Raw genomic sequence first — 13,111 nt, forward strand, 5'->3', positions numbered from 1 at the left:
AATACACATTCATGCATATACATATATAAATATAAATATTAGGTAAATAAATAGATAAAACAAAATAAATAAATAAATAAATAAATAAATAAATAAATAGTATATACATACATCATCAATAATCTTGAGTAAATCTTTAGCAGATTTAAGCCTAAGAGGTACAAACCCTAATTGAGGGTTTCGCATATAATGCGAACAATTTAGGGTTTCTTCTTGTACATTTCCTCTCCCTGTTGTTGCGAATGTTTCTATAGCATATACCTCTCCTTCCTCCATCTTATTATGTATACCTGTACTATGATTAATACTTTTTACTATTGGTACAGATTTACCTACATAAATATATACATATTATTTATTTATTTATTTATTTATTTATTTATTTATTTATGTTTTATATGTTGCTTGCTTTGTTTATTCAATTGGGGGGAATATTGATGGGTTTGGCGAGGGTTTAGGGTTTATTAGGGTTTATTAGGGTTTATTAGGGTTTGCTAGGGTTTAGGGTTTATACCTCTATGGGTGCAATACAATGCCCAGTAAGATTTCTTATAAGCTTAATAGGTATAGTGTGCCCTATACATTAGTGTTTAGTGTTTCCTAGGGTTTATTCGTGGATTAGGGTTTAGGGTTTAGGGTTTAGGGTTTATTAGGGTTTGCTAGGGTTTAGGAAGCAATTGAGTACCCAGTAAGATTTCGTACAGGTTTAATTGGTATAGTTTGTCCTACACTTTAGTGTTTCGTGTATATTAGGGTTTAGTGTTTGCTAAGGATTATTAGGGTTTAGGGTTTAGGGTTTAGGGTTTATACCTGCATGTATCCAATAAGGAGCAATAGAGTGCCCAGTAAGATTCCTTATAGGCTTAATTGGTATAGTTTGTCCTACGCTTTAGTGTTTCGTGTATATTAGGGTTTAGTGTTTCTTAAGAATATTAGGGTTTAGGGTTTAGGGTTTATACCTGCGTGTATCCTATAAGGAGCAATAGAGTGCCCAGTAAGATTCCTTATAGGCTTAATTGGTATAGTTTGCCCAGCTGATTCAAATTCATAAGAAGAAATTACTTCGTCTATTAAACAACCAATTTCTGATAAACGAGCGTCCACCCCAGCAGCACGTAACCCAACGTCCGTAGCCTCCTGTATACAAACCCTAAACCCTAAACCCTAAACCCTAAACCCTAAACCCTAAACCCTAAATTTTTTTTTTATTGTAAAATTTCGGATTTAAAACAAGAAATTTTATACACACAAGAGAGCGTGAACTCCTAAGATCAACAAATCTAACAACAACTCTAAACCCTAAACCCTAAACCCTAAACCCTAAACCCCTGACCTTTGTTGCATTAATAAGAGGATCAAATTTAGGGTCAAAGGCAATGGAGAAAGCGCAGTCAATAATTCGTCCGCGAACTTGAACACCAAAATCTAACTTGCATATATCCCCTGAATACACAAACCCTAAACCCTAAACCCTAAACCCTAAACTGACCAACATCGGAAACTACCGCCTCCTCCTCTTGACGCAATTGCTAAATTGTTGGAAACCCCAGAAAACCCTCATAAACCCCAATAAACGGTAGCAAACCCTCGTAAACCCTTGTAAACCCTAGTAAACCCTCGTAAACCCTAATAAACGGTAGCAAACCCTCGTAAACCCATGTAAACCCATGTAAACCCTCGTAAACCCTAATAAACCCTAATGAACCGTAAGAAATGCCCGTAAACCCTAGTGTAATAAATAAACCCTTGCCTTCTCCTAGTATCTTATCTTCTCCAGGGTTTGGTGTATAATGAGCAGCACATTCATTAATTGAGCAACCTGTAGGGAAACCCTTTCCTCTCTCTATCCCTTTTGCACCAATTAATTCTTCTGTCTTTCCCTCCAATTTTGTGCACAATTCTGTTAATGATAAGCCAGGCCTTAATAAACTTTGTGCATAACGACGGACCTATAAGGAGAAAAAAAAAATATATAAATAAATATATATATAAATATATATATTTATTATATTTATATTCTTTTATTTATTAGGGTTTAGGGTTTAGGGTTCTGGGATATGGGGATAGGGTTTAAGGGGTTGGGGTCTTGGTTAGGGTTTAGGGTTTTGGCTCATCATGCAGTTGCGCACGCAGAGATAAATACACAAAAAAAGAAAATAAAAAAGGACAATAAATAAATATATAAATAAAATTAAACAAAAAAAAACAAAATAAATAAATAAATAAATATAACAAGCAGACAAACAAACACAAATAAATACACACACAGTAAAAAATGGCTACAACAAACTCTGCTGGGGTAGCAAAATTAGGGTTTAGGGTTTAGGGTTTGCCTGTCTGTGACATTCTGCAGCTTCGCGTAAACCCTCGATGTCAACTTCTACGAGCCTCGCTGCCTCTCGTGCCTCCGCGTCTCGAGGAGGAGAGGCGTATGCCTGTACCTCCCCTGAAGCACCCAAACCCTAAACCCTAAACCCTAAACCCTAAACCCTAGACCACTACCAACGGTTCGGTGCAGTCAGTCCTAGCAAATGAGCTCAAAATGCACTGCTTACTCTAAACCCTAAACCCTAAACCCTGCACTGATACCTGAGATCTATCTAGATTCTACGTTACTAAACCCTAAACCCTAAACCCTAAACCCTAGATACCTGTAGGGAAAATTCCTGATGGGAAGATTTGCTGTATTGTTTTTGTTGCTGGTTCTGTTTGCTGCGAGGGTTTGACCTCCGGCCAGCTGCCTAGACACCGCAGACGGGAGTTGTCCTGTGCAGGAATATATCCTAGACTCTTTGCTGCTCCTGCTGTTGTTGTTGCTGCTCCTGCTGCTTCTCCTGCTTCTCCTGCTTCTCCTGCTGCTGCTGCTGCTGCTGCAGCTCCAGATCCACTCTTCTTCTTCTTCTTTTTCTTCTTCTTCTTTGCTGCTGCTGATGCTCCTGCTGCTCCTGCTGCATTGCCTTCTACATCTTCTTCTTGTGCTGCTGCACCACCATCACCGCATTCCTCATCTTCGCTCTCTATAGCTTCCTGAAGATACGCCCAAACCCTAAACCCTAAACCCTAAACCCTAGAGACAAGAGGTAAGAATCCTAAACCCTAGATATATATCCAGCGAAGTTATTACCTTCCGAGGCTCCACCTCTACATCCAGCCTCTTCTCCTCCTGCACCAAACTGCCCGGCATTTTGCTGCGTTTTTATAAGCAGCAGCAGCAGCACCGGCAGCAGCAACTGCAGCAGCAGCAATAGCTGAGTTGCTATGGCTGCAGGCGGCTTCGGGTGTACATACACCTAAGGATATTCCCCGTGTCGTCACGATAGCCAACAAACAAAGAGTCCTACACTTAATTCGTAAGGACTATTATGATTGTTGGTGTTGTTGCTGCTGTTGCTGCTGCTGCTGCTGCAGTATAGTGGGGCTGCAGCGGCTGCTGCTGCAGCGTTGAGCAGCAGCAGCAGCAGCAGCAACACGAAGACCGTAGGGCAAAGGATGCGCTCCTTAACCCTGTCTGTGTTATTATTTGTTTTTGCATATTTATTAGCTTGTGGGGTCTTCCGCTGTTGCAGCGGCTCAACTCCGATAGTTCCAGCAGCAGCAGCAGCAGCAGCAACAGCAGCAGCAGCTGCTGCAGATCCGGCAGCGTTACTGCATACAAACCAACTTGCTGCAGCAGCAGCAACACACACAACTCTCAGTATATCATATTAATAACTATTTGCTAAAAATACAGCAGACAGCGCTAACAACTGCAGCGGTAACAACAGCAGCAGCAGCAACAGCAGCAACAGCAGCAACAGCAGCAACAGCAGCAACAGCAGCAGCAGGTACAGCTACTGCCGTGCTAGCAATACTGCAGTAGCGGCAGCAGCGACAGCAGTAACAATCACACAGGAGAGGCAGCTACACCTAGAGCATCAGCAGCAGCAGCAACAGCAGCACGAGCAACAACACCAGCAGCAACTAATAGTCGCTACTATTATAATATACTGTATACACACTGACTCGCAGCAGCAGTTACAGCAGCTGATGCTGCTGCTGCTGCCGCTGCTGCTGCTGCTGCTGCAGAAGCCTACAGCCGGACTGTCCACTATATGATTCTTCGGAGGCAACAACAACACCAGCAGCAAACACAGGAGGAGCAGCAGCAGCTGCAGCAGCAGCTGCAGCGGCGCAATGAGCTCTGTATACCCGGCTCCCCCTGCTTCTGTCAACAGCAGCAGCAGCAGCAAAGCGGCCGGAGGAGCAGCAGCCGGAAATAATGGGGAGCCAGTGGTTGTTGTCCGGTGAGTCAGGGTTTATTGTATAGGGTTTAGGGTTTAGGGTTTAGGGTTTAGGGTTTAGGGTTTAGGGTTTGGATTTCCTCTAAGGGAATAAAAAGATTGAAATATTCCTAGAAGGTGTTTTATACCAAACATTTAACACAAATATATAGACGTCAGTTACTATCTTATATACGGTCTAGGGTTTAGGGTTTAGGGTTTAGAGTTTAGGGTTTAGGGTTTAGGGTTTGTAATTCAGGCGGGATTTCCACTCCGCGGAAGCCCGTCGACGGTCTCGAGCTCACACTTTCTTTGGTCAGAGAAACCTTGGAGAATTTGGCTCCTTTGTGTATCTGGTTAATCAAATCTTTGGCGCCAGTAAACCCTAAACCCTAAACCCTAATCTTAAACCCTAACCCTAAACCCTAACCCTAAACCCTAGAGAAGGTGGTGACGGATGGCTCGCCAAGCCAAACCCTGAAGGAAACTTCAAGAAAGATGAAGGGGATGTGCATTAGATACCAAACAGACTTGTATAAACACTTGCTAAGGGTTTAGGGTTTAGGGTTTAGGGTTTAGGGTTTGGGTGTATTGCAGGTTTGGTAGCAGTTCCTCTAGTGTTTAGAAGCGCGGGTTTGGTGCCCGCAACAGCAGCAAATCTTTTTGTTTGCTGCAGCAGCGCGATTGCCTCCTTGATGCTTCTTCGTTGCATGCAACTTGTCCACGTAAACCCTAAACCCTAAACCCTAAACCCTAGGCCAACAAAGAACCCTGAATGACGAGCAGCATTGATGACCCCGTAAATATAACCGAAGAAGAATGCTTCAAGGGTCTAGTATGATTTAGCCTTTAGGGTTTAAACATCAGGGTTTAGGGTTTAGGGTTTAGGGTTTAGGGTTTGGGTATTTGTTACAGGGAAATAGCTGCTTTCAGAAGCGCATAGAGTATGCAGCATGTGTGTCCTACTTCCTTGGCAAACATAAGGCAGGCCTTGTGCAGGTAAACCCTAAACCCTAAACACTAAACCCTAATAGCCTAAACCCTAATTTGGGGAATCTTATTGACAGTGGTTTGTAGGGTTTTATACAAATCCCTAATCGTTGTAGAAGAATCTCTCTATGCACCCAACATCAACCCCCAAAACCCCAAACCCTAAACCCTAAACCCTAAACCCTAAACCCTTGTGAGTGTTTACAGCTCTGTCTATACATCGCCATGCAAGGAATGTGCGCAATTTCAATTGTTGTTGTTAGCCAAGCGTCAGATCAATTGCTGCTCTTCTCCTTTGGCAAGACAGCAGGTACAAACCCTCTGTAAACCCTAAACCCTAAACCCTAAACCCTAAAAACCCTCGATATAAACAATCATGCCACAATCTTCACTAAAACAACTCCCAGTTGCCGCATGCCCAATGCCACACGCTGCTGCTGCTCCTGCTGCTGCTATTGCTGCTGCTGCTGCTGCAGTAGCTACGCCTGTATCGATCCTTTTGTGTCTCTAGTTCCACGCTTGTTGATACTTTGGGCTGTCGCTACGGCCCGTTTTAGGGTTTAGGGTTTAGGGTTTAGTGTTTAGGGTTTGTGGTGTATTTGCAGGGATTGAGGTGTATCCGCAGCTGCGTTTGCGTGTTTACGACGCTGCTGAGTATGCAGCATTCTCTGGTTTATCCTTACCATGGAGTGACCCTGACAGTCCTGCTGCTGCTGCTGCAGCAGCAGCAGCAGCAGAGATGACAGTTACATGCGGATATCTACTTTGTGCTGCTTGCTGCATCCCTCTATCCAGCAGCAGCATGGAGGAGAATATGACTATTCAATTTGCTTCCTTTTTCTTCCTGCTGCTGTCCATTGTTGTTATGATGGCAGCAGCAGCTTGGCGTATAGTTGGTTATGCAGCTGGTGAGACACCTGTTGCTGCAGCAGCAGCAGCAGCTGCTGCTGCTGCTGCTGCGGTACCAGTTGATGGCACTTCTTGGATGCAGCAGCAGCAACAGATGTCCTATAGCCCACAAAACGCATCTCTAGCAGCAGCAGCGAGTCCTACGGTGTCGCAGCACGAAGCTGCTGCTGCTGCTGTTGCTGCAGCAGCATTAGCTGCTGCTGCTGCTGCAGTTCCCCGTGTGTTTAAGTCACCAAATTCAGCAGCAGCAGCAGCAGTAGCAGCAGCAGCAAATAGTTGGGGACTCCCTATAGAGCCGCTCTCTGACGCTACAGCTTCTCTTGAGTCCTCTTTGCTGAAAAACAGCAGCAGCAGCAGCAGCAGCAGCGGCAGCAGCAGCGGCAGCAGCAAAAGGCTGCTGCATCATTTGCTGCGGGAGGCCTCAAAAGACGCCGACCTTATCAGTGCGAACAGCAGCAGCAGCAGCAACAGCAGCAGCGGCAGCGGCAAAGGTAAGGCCCCCATTGTTACAGAAGACCCCAGTGAGGTCCCTCCCAAGACCAACAGCGGCAATAGCAGGAGCTGCAACAGCAGCAGCAGCAGCAGCTGCTGCAACGGCAACAGCAGCAGCAACAGCAGCAGCAGCAGCAGCAGCAGCAGCAGCAGCAGCAGCAGCCCATTAGAGGATTTACCTCCTGGTTTCCCCCCTTTATGGGGACAACAAAACTTTATGCAGGTATTCTCTACCTTTATAGCTAGTTATGCATATGTTACTGTTGTACCTTGTTGGGCTAATGAGATGAAACTCAATGTCAAGGTACATAAACCCTAAACCCTAAACCCTCGTAAACCCTGATAAACCCTAATACACCCTCAGCAACCCTAGGAAACCCTAAACAACCATTTTAAGCCCCTACACAATACTCTAAACCCTTTTCTCTGTTTAGGCTGACGCAGGCGCAATCACAGGCAGACACTGGACCGAGCTGTCAGCTCCTGCGCATTGCAAGGGTTTAGGGTTTAGGGTTTAGGGTTTGTGCGCAGATCGAAAGGGCGATATGGAGGAGCACAAGCTTTTGCGGCCTCACTTATTTCTTATTTGGCCTCCTCCTTGCAGCGGCCTATCCTGCTGTTTCTTCAGATAATATCCTGCAGGTACGTAAACCCTAAACCCTAGTGGCCTATCCGGTGTTTATGCACTGTCTTAGGGGGCCGAATTAGCTGCAGGGGTCTTACAACATTTTCTATACCCTTTCCACTATCCTGTGAGGGGTTTAGGGTTTGGGGTTTATTGCTTGGGGGTGCCGTCGGCTGTATATGCTAATCTTAGGGTTTAGGGTTTAGGGTTTGTGTATACAGGAGATGCTCGCTTCAAGTGACACGCCAGTGTTCGCCCAGGTTGCCATTTTCGCCTTTGACCTGTTCACGATTTTACCTGGTAGGGTTTAGGGTTTAGGGTTTAGGGTTTAGGGTTTGGGTCATCTTAAGAGTACATTTCCCTCCGCGTGCCTAAACAGGGTTTAGGGTTTAGGGTTTAGGGTTTGCGTGTATGCATGCGTGCACCTCAGGCATTCTTGTATACTGCATAGCGACGCGGTATAATTTAGTTAACAGTGGCGTCTGCAGCAAAAGAGTCGCTTTTTGGGTAGGGGCTGTTGCTCCCTTCATGGGATCCTGGACCCTTATGAATGCTCAATCTACAGCAGGTAGGGTTTAGGGTTTAGGGTTTGGGGTTTAGACGCCACGGTCAAGGGCGCAGTGCAGCTATCGGTAGAGGTCACCATCGGAATACCCTTCCTCGGCTAAAAAGAAGGTAGAGCTTTGAGGCTAATTTTTAGGGTTTAGGGTTTAGGGTTTAGGGTTTAGGGTTTAGGGTTTAGGGTTTGTGTATTTCAGATGTATTGACATGGACGTCCTTGTTTTTTTCTCTGATTTGCAACTTCGTCGCGCCTTTTGTAATTTATCTTCGGGCATGCGAGAAGCTGCCGGTTGAAGCACCACGTAAACCCTAAACCCTAAACCCTTTTATCTACACACTAAACACTAAACCCTAATCATAAACCCTGACACCATACTCATATTATTCCTTACAATAACTGTATGTCATATAGTGTTAGCTCTAGCTTGCAGCAAACCCTAAATGTGTTAGCCTTGTGCGTATGCTCCCCACACGGCATCAGGGTTTAGGGTTTAGGGTTTAGTTAGGGTTTGGGATTTGTTGCGTCGCAGGGGAGAAGCAAGTTGTCCTGTTTAGCCCTAACGTTCGCCATAATGTGCAAGGAGTAAGGGTTTAGGGTTTAGGGTTTCGGTTCCCAGCTAGTGGATTTGTTTACCTGACGCGCACGCCTGGTGCAACGAAAAGGAATTAGGGTTTAGGGTTTAGGGTTTGTGCGCAGGAATTGCGAGACCCCGATGCCATCCGGCTGTCGTTGCTGCAATGGTTGCAAGCAACATTCAAGGACGAGGCAAGAGCAAGGGAGGCGGATCCCCAGTTGCTGCATTTGCTGCTGCAGCCATCATCAGCAGCAGCAAATGCAGATCAACAAAGCAGCAGCGCCCATACAGCAGCAGAAAAGAAACGCATGCTGACGCAGCAGGAAGCAGCAACAACAGTTATTGCTGCTGCTGCACTCCAGCTGCAAGAACCGGGACTTAGCAAAAGTATGCTGCTGCTGCTGTTGCTGTTGCTGCTGCTGGCTCTGCTGTTGCTGTGGATACTGCTGCTGCTCGTATTGATGTTGCTGTTGTTGACTGAATTTCGTCTGTTAACCCTTGCTGCTGCGTACAATGTCTTTCTTGTGTTTGCTGCTGTTGCTGCTGCTGCTGCTGTTGCTGCTGCAGCATTCAGCCGCCTGTTTGGGGGTTCTCCTTCTTACCATTCGGAGACATCCTTGCACACGCCGGAGCAGCAGACGTTGCTGTCAGCAGAGCTGGGTGCTGCTCATGTTACGGCAGCAGCAGCAGCAGCAGCAGCTAGCTCGGATGGTGGCACCAGCAGCTTACAGCAGCAGCTGCTGCGGCATGACAGCTTGGGGCCGCTGCGGGGGTCACCTGCAGCAGCAGGAGATCATTCGCATGTGTGTTCGCCGTCTCCTCCCTTGTCTCCTTTACAGCTACAGCAGCAGCTGCAGCAGCAACTACAGCAGCAGCAGCAGCAACAAGGGTGGCGGATCGTACAGCCAGAACGCACAACAGCAGCGACAGCAGCAGCAGCAGCTGCTGCTGCTGCTGCTGCAGCAGCAGATGAGAACACAGAAGCAGAAGTTGCCGATTTATCAACAGATCTTGATGATGTTGCTGCCTCCCTTAAGGTGCAGCAGCATTTGCCTGATTTGCTGCTGCGGCAAGCAGATAGAATAGATCGTAATGCTTGGATAGCGGATCTGCCAGCTCTATTAGGCACAAACCAGCAGCAGCAACAGCAACAGCAGCAGCGGCAGCGGCACAGACCAGCGCTGCTGCAGGAACCACCACGGGGACATCTTATGCACCCTAGACAAATAACACTACCTCCGTATACACCTGGAGGAGACACACCATCTGTTGCTGTAACCCCAGCTGCAGCAGCAGATGCTGCTGCAGAGGAAACCTCTGCTGCTGGTGCAGAGACACAACAGGAGAAGCAAATAGACGCAAAAGGAGACACTGACAGAGACAGCGGCTTGAGTAGGCACACCAGCACAGAGTTGCCCTCTGTTGCTGCTGCTGCTGGTGATTCTCCAGGTGCACCGGCTGCTGCGGCGGCTGCAGCTGAGGGGGGCGATACGGGAGCAGCAAGCGAGGGCTCAAGAGGAACGCTTGAACGCATGCGCAGCAGCGGCAGCGCCCGCAGCAGCAGCAGCGGCAGCAGCGGAGTGTTTGATGAGTGTTTAGTGCATGCAAACACATTTCCCCACATGACGAGCAGCAAACGCAGCAGCAACCGCACCAGCAGCAGCAGCAGCGGAGGAGCTGGTGGGGAATTTTCTAATAGTAATCGTTTATCTTTGCCTGCTGGTGGGTCTCCTGTCTCCTTGCTGCTGAGCCCTAATCAGCAGCAGCAGCAGCAGCAAAAGAAACTATTAGATGTTGATATGACGGAGCTGTCTCTTGGCCTTGGACGAAGAGCAGCAGATCTTGTTCGTAGGATGCGCAACTGCAACAGCAGCAGCAGCAGCAGCAGCAACGGTGCAGCACGCACGGAGGAGGAGCGGCTAGCTACTGCTGCTGTAGATGAGGTTGAGGCAACAGCTCTGCTGCTGCGGCAGCTCAGAGAGGCGCAGCAGCAAGGTAATGATGTACGCGTACATTTGCTGCTGCAGCAAGCAGCTAAAGCTGCTGCTGCTGCTGCTAATAACAACGGCAGCAGCAGCAGCAGCGGCTTCCCAATTATCCATCCCTCTAAACGAAACTCGTGGGGATATCTTGTGAGTCCGGTAGTCCATTAGGGTTTGGGGGTTTAGGGTTTAGGGTTTAGGGTTTATAGTGTATGGTTTAGGGCTTGCGGGTTAGGGTTTTGGTGGTTGGTGGATGCCGAGCAGGCTGTAGAGATTTCGGAATTAGGGTTTAGGGGTTGAGCGGTTGGCTCAGAAAACAGGAGTTTAGGGTTTAGGGTTTAGGGTTTAGGGTTTGTGTGTTCGCGCAGAGTCTGCCGCAGGGTTTGCTGCCTCGGTTAAAGAGATCGGAGACGTTGAAGAACATTGGTACATTTGTGCTGCATCCGCTGAGGAGACAGACAACAGGCAAGTGTTTAAGTGTTTAGTGTTTAGGGTTTAGGGTTTAGGGTTTACGTGGTTGCATATTAGGAATACACGCCGTTGTTGGTGATGGCGCTTACGTGGCTAGAGTCTAGGGTTTAGGGTTTAGGGTTTAGTGTTTTGGGTTGCTGCAGCGCCTGTTGAATTGGAGGCCGCCAACAGCCCCCACTGGCGAAGTATCCGCAACTTTGATCATCAGCAGCATCCGCTGCTGCAGCAGCAGGAGGGTCCGCTGCAGCAGCAGGAGCAGCCGCTGCTGCAGCAGCAAAGAAGGAGGAGTCTCTCCGTCAAAGTAGCAGAGGAGGGCATGAGGGGCAGCAGCAGCCCTTGCGATAACCACTCTACGGACGCATATGAAACAAGAAGCAGCAGCAGCAGCAGCAGCAGCAGCAGCAGTAGTAGTAGTAGTGTACCGAGAGGCAGCAGCAGTAGTACGTGGGTGAGCATCAGTGTACCTGAGGTCGTTGCCCACGATGAAGGCCAACAGCAACAGCAGCAGCAACAGCAGCAGCAGCAACAGCAGCAGCAGCAGCAGCAAACCGATTTGAGCAGTTCGGCCGCTGAAGCTAAGGACAAAGATGCTGCACTATCTACGCCTGCAGCAGCGGATTCCTTGACAGCTCCAGCAGCAGCAGCAGCAACAGCAGCAGCAGAATCCCCAGCAAGTTCTGCAGGTCCTGCTGCTGCTCGAGACAGGAGGAAGCAACGCTTCCGTACACTTACGCTGTCTCCTCCGTCTCCCTCCAGGCGCAGCAGCCCACGTCTTGTAGCCAGGCATCAGCAGCAGCAGCAGCAAAAGCAGCAGCAGCAGCAGCAGCAGCAGCAAACGGCGCATGCAGATCGTGTAGCTCACGGGAGACGCAAATTTAAGACAGCTGCCTATTTGCCGAAGAAGAAGGACCAGCTGCCATCACCGAAAGCAGCTGCTGCTGCAGCAAAAGCAGGTGCTGCTGCTGCTGGAGGTGCTGCTGCTGCTGCAGGTGCAGGGGACTCATCGGAGTCTCTTTTTGCCTACAGAGACATCGATCAGCGCGATGCGCATCCAACAGAAGTGCTGCCTACAATTCAGGTAATTGCTGCACAAATTAGCTAGCTAGCTAGCTAGCTAGCTAGCTAGCTAGCTATCTAGTTGCAGGTAGTTGCTGTCCCGCAGTAGTCTCCTTGTATGCTACAAAAATGGTTGGGGTTCCCCTATGCTGCTGGTGCTGCTGCTGCTGCTTATGCTGTTGCTGTTGCTGCTGCTGCTGCTGCTGCTGCTGCTGCAGGTAACGTACGCGGAGAGGACCCCAGCAGAAGAAGTATGGGGTTATAATGGTGGTATAAATTTACCACATGTACGTGTGTTTAGTAATCCATGGCTAAAACAAAATCATTTATTATTAACAAAAGCATTATTAGGTACACTTGTATCTTTTGCTATTGCATCTGTATTAATGCATATATTCTAATTATATTTATTTATTTATTTGCTGCTGATGCTGTTGCTGCTGATACTGCTGCAGCAGCAGCAACAGCAACACAAACAACAACAGTATTAGCAAATACATTATTAGGTACACTTGTATCTTTTCCTTTTGCATCTGTATTTATGCATATATATATTCTAATTATATTTATTTGCTGCTGCTGTTGCTGCTGCTACTGTAGCAGCAACAGCAACAGCAACAGCAGTAATAGTTGTAGTAGTTGGAGCAGTAGGTGATGCTGCTCATGCTGCTGTATTAGACTGCTGTTGTTTGGTTAACGTATGCAGTAGCTGCATCGTGCTGCTGCTGCTGTTGCAGCAGGGTTTGCATGCATGTTGGGGCTGGCAGAAAAAGATTCTCTCTTTTTGTCTTCCCTTGCATGCGCTCATCTTCGCGATAGAGCTGCTGCTGCAGAAAGCTGGTGCACTTGCTGCTTTTGCTGCAGTGACTGCTGCAGTTGCTGCCTTTACTGCAGCATCTGCTGCAGTTGCTGCTTTTGCTGCAGCGCAGCTGTTTGTACACCGAATCAGCTTCTTCCATTTAGAGGAGGCATTCATTAAGTGTAGAGAGGGTCTCCAAGAGGGAGAAAAGGAGACAAAAAGAGACACAAAGAGATAGAAGGGGGCATAGGAAGATAAAAAAGGGATAGATATAACAGATGGAGACAGCAGCAGAAGCGAGACACGGAGACGGACACAGGAATAGAGGTCACTTGTAGCAGCCTCTAAACTTTCAGGGCATACGGTTTAGGGTTTAGGGTTTGGGCCTTTAG

At 47.7% G+C, this 13,111-nt stretch overlaps 2 protein-coding genes across 2 annotated transcripts; one reads left to right on the top strand and one right to left on the bottom strand.

Moving 5' to 3' along the window:
- Positions 1 to 939: 939 nt before the first annotated feature.
- On the bottom strand, positions 940 to 3,184 carry EMWEY_00025820 (methionine aminopeptidase, type II, putative; the record flags this gene model as incomplete). Its single annotated transcript, XM_013481117.1, has 6 exons — positions 940 to 1,137; positions 1,334 to 1,443; positions 1,751 to 1,949; positions 2,334 to 2,446; positions 2,652 to 3,027; positions 3,125 to 3,184. 6 exons carry the CDS (start codon positions 3,182 to 3,184, stop codon positions 940 to 942), a joined length of 1,056 nt encoding a protein of 351 aa, XP_013336571.1.
- Positions 3,185 to 4,173: 989 nt separating this feature from the next.
- EMWEY_00025830 (hypothetical protein, conserved) lies at positions 4,174 to 11,966 on the top strand (the record flags this gene model as incomplete). Its single annotated transcript, XM_013481118.1, has 14 exons — positions 4,174 to 4,283; positions 4,519 to 4,637; positions 4,857 to 4,984; positions 5,175 to 5,214; positions 5,855 to 6,954; positions 7,182 to 7,292; positions 7,497 to 7,575; positions 7,706 to 7,843; positions 8,034 to 8,138; positions 8,367 to 8,419; positions 8,534 to 8,798; positions 8,979 to 10,414; positions 10,762 to 10,819; positions 11,008 to 11,966. 14 exons carry the CDS (start codon positions 4,174 to 4,176, stop codon positions 11,964 to 11,966), a joined length of 4,701 nt encoding a protein of 1,566 aa, XP_013336572.1.
- Between the last annotated feature and the right edge of the window lie 1,145 nt (positions 11,967 to 13,111).

The sequence above is a fragment of the Eimeria maxima genome, genomic scaffold (genome assembly GCF_000499605.1).
Source record: "Eimeria maxima Weybridge genomic scaffold, Emw_scaff275, whole genome shotgun sequence".
Lineage (NCBI taxonomy): Eukaryota > Apicomplexa > Conoidasida > Eucoccidiorida > Eimeriidae > Eimeria > Eimeria maxima.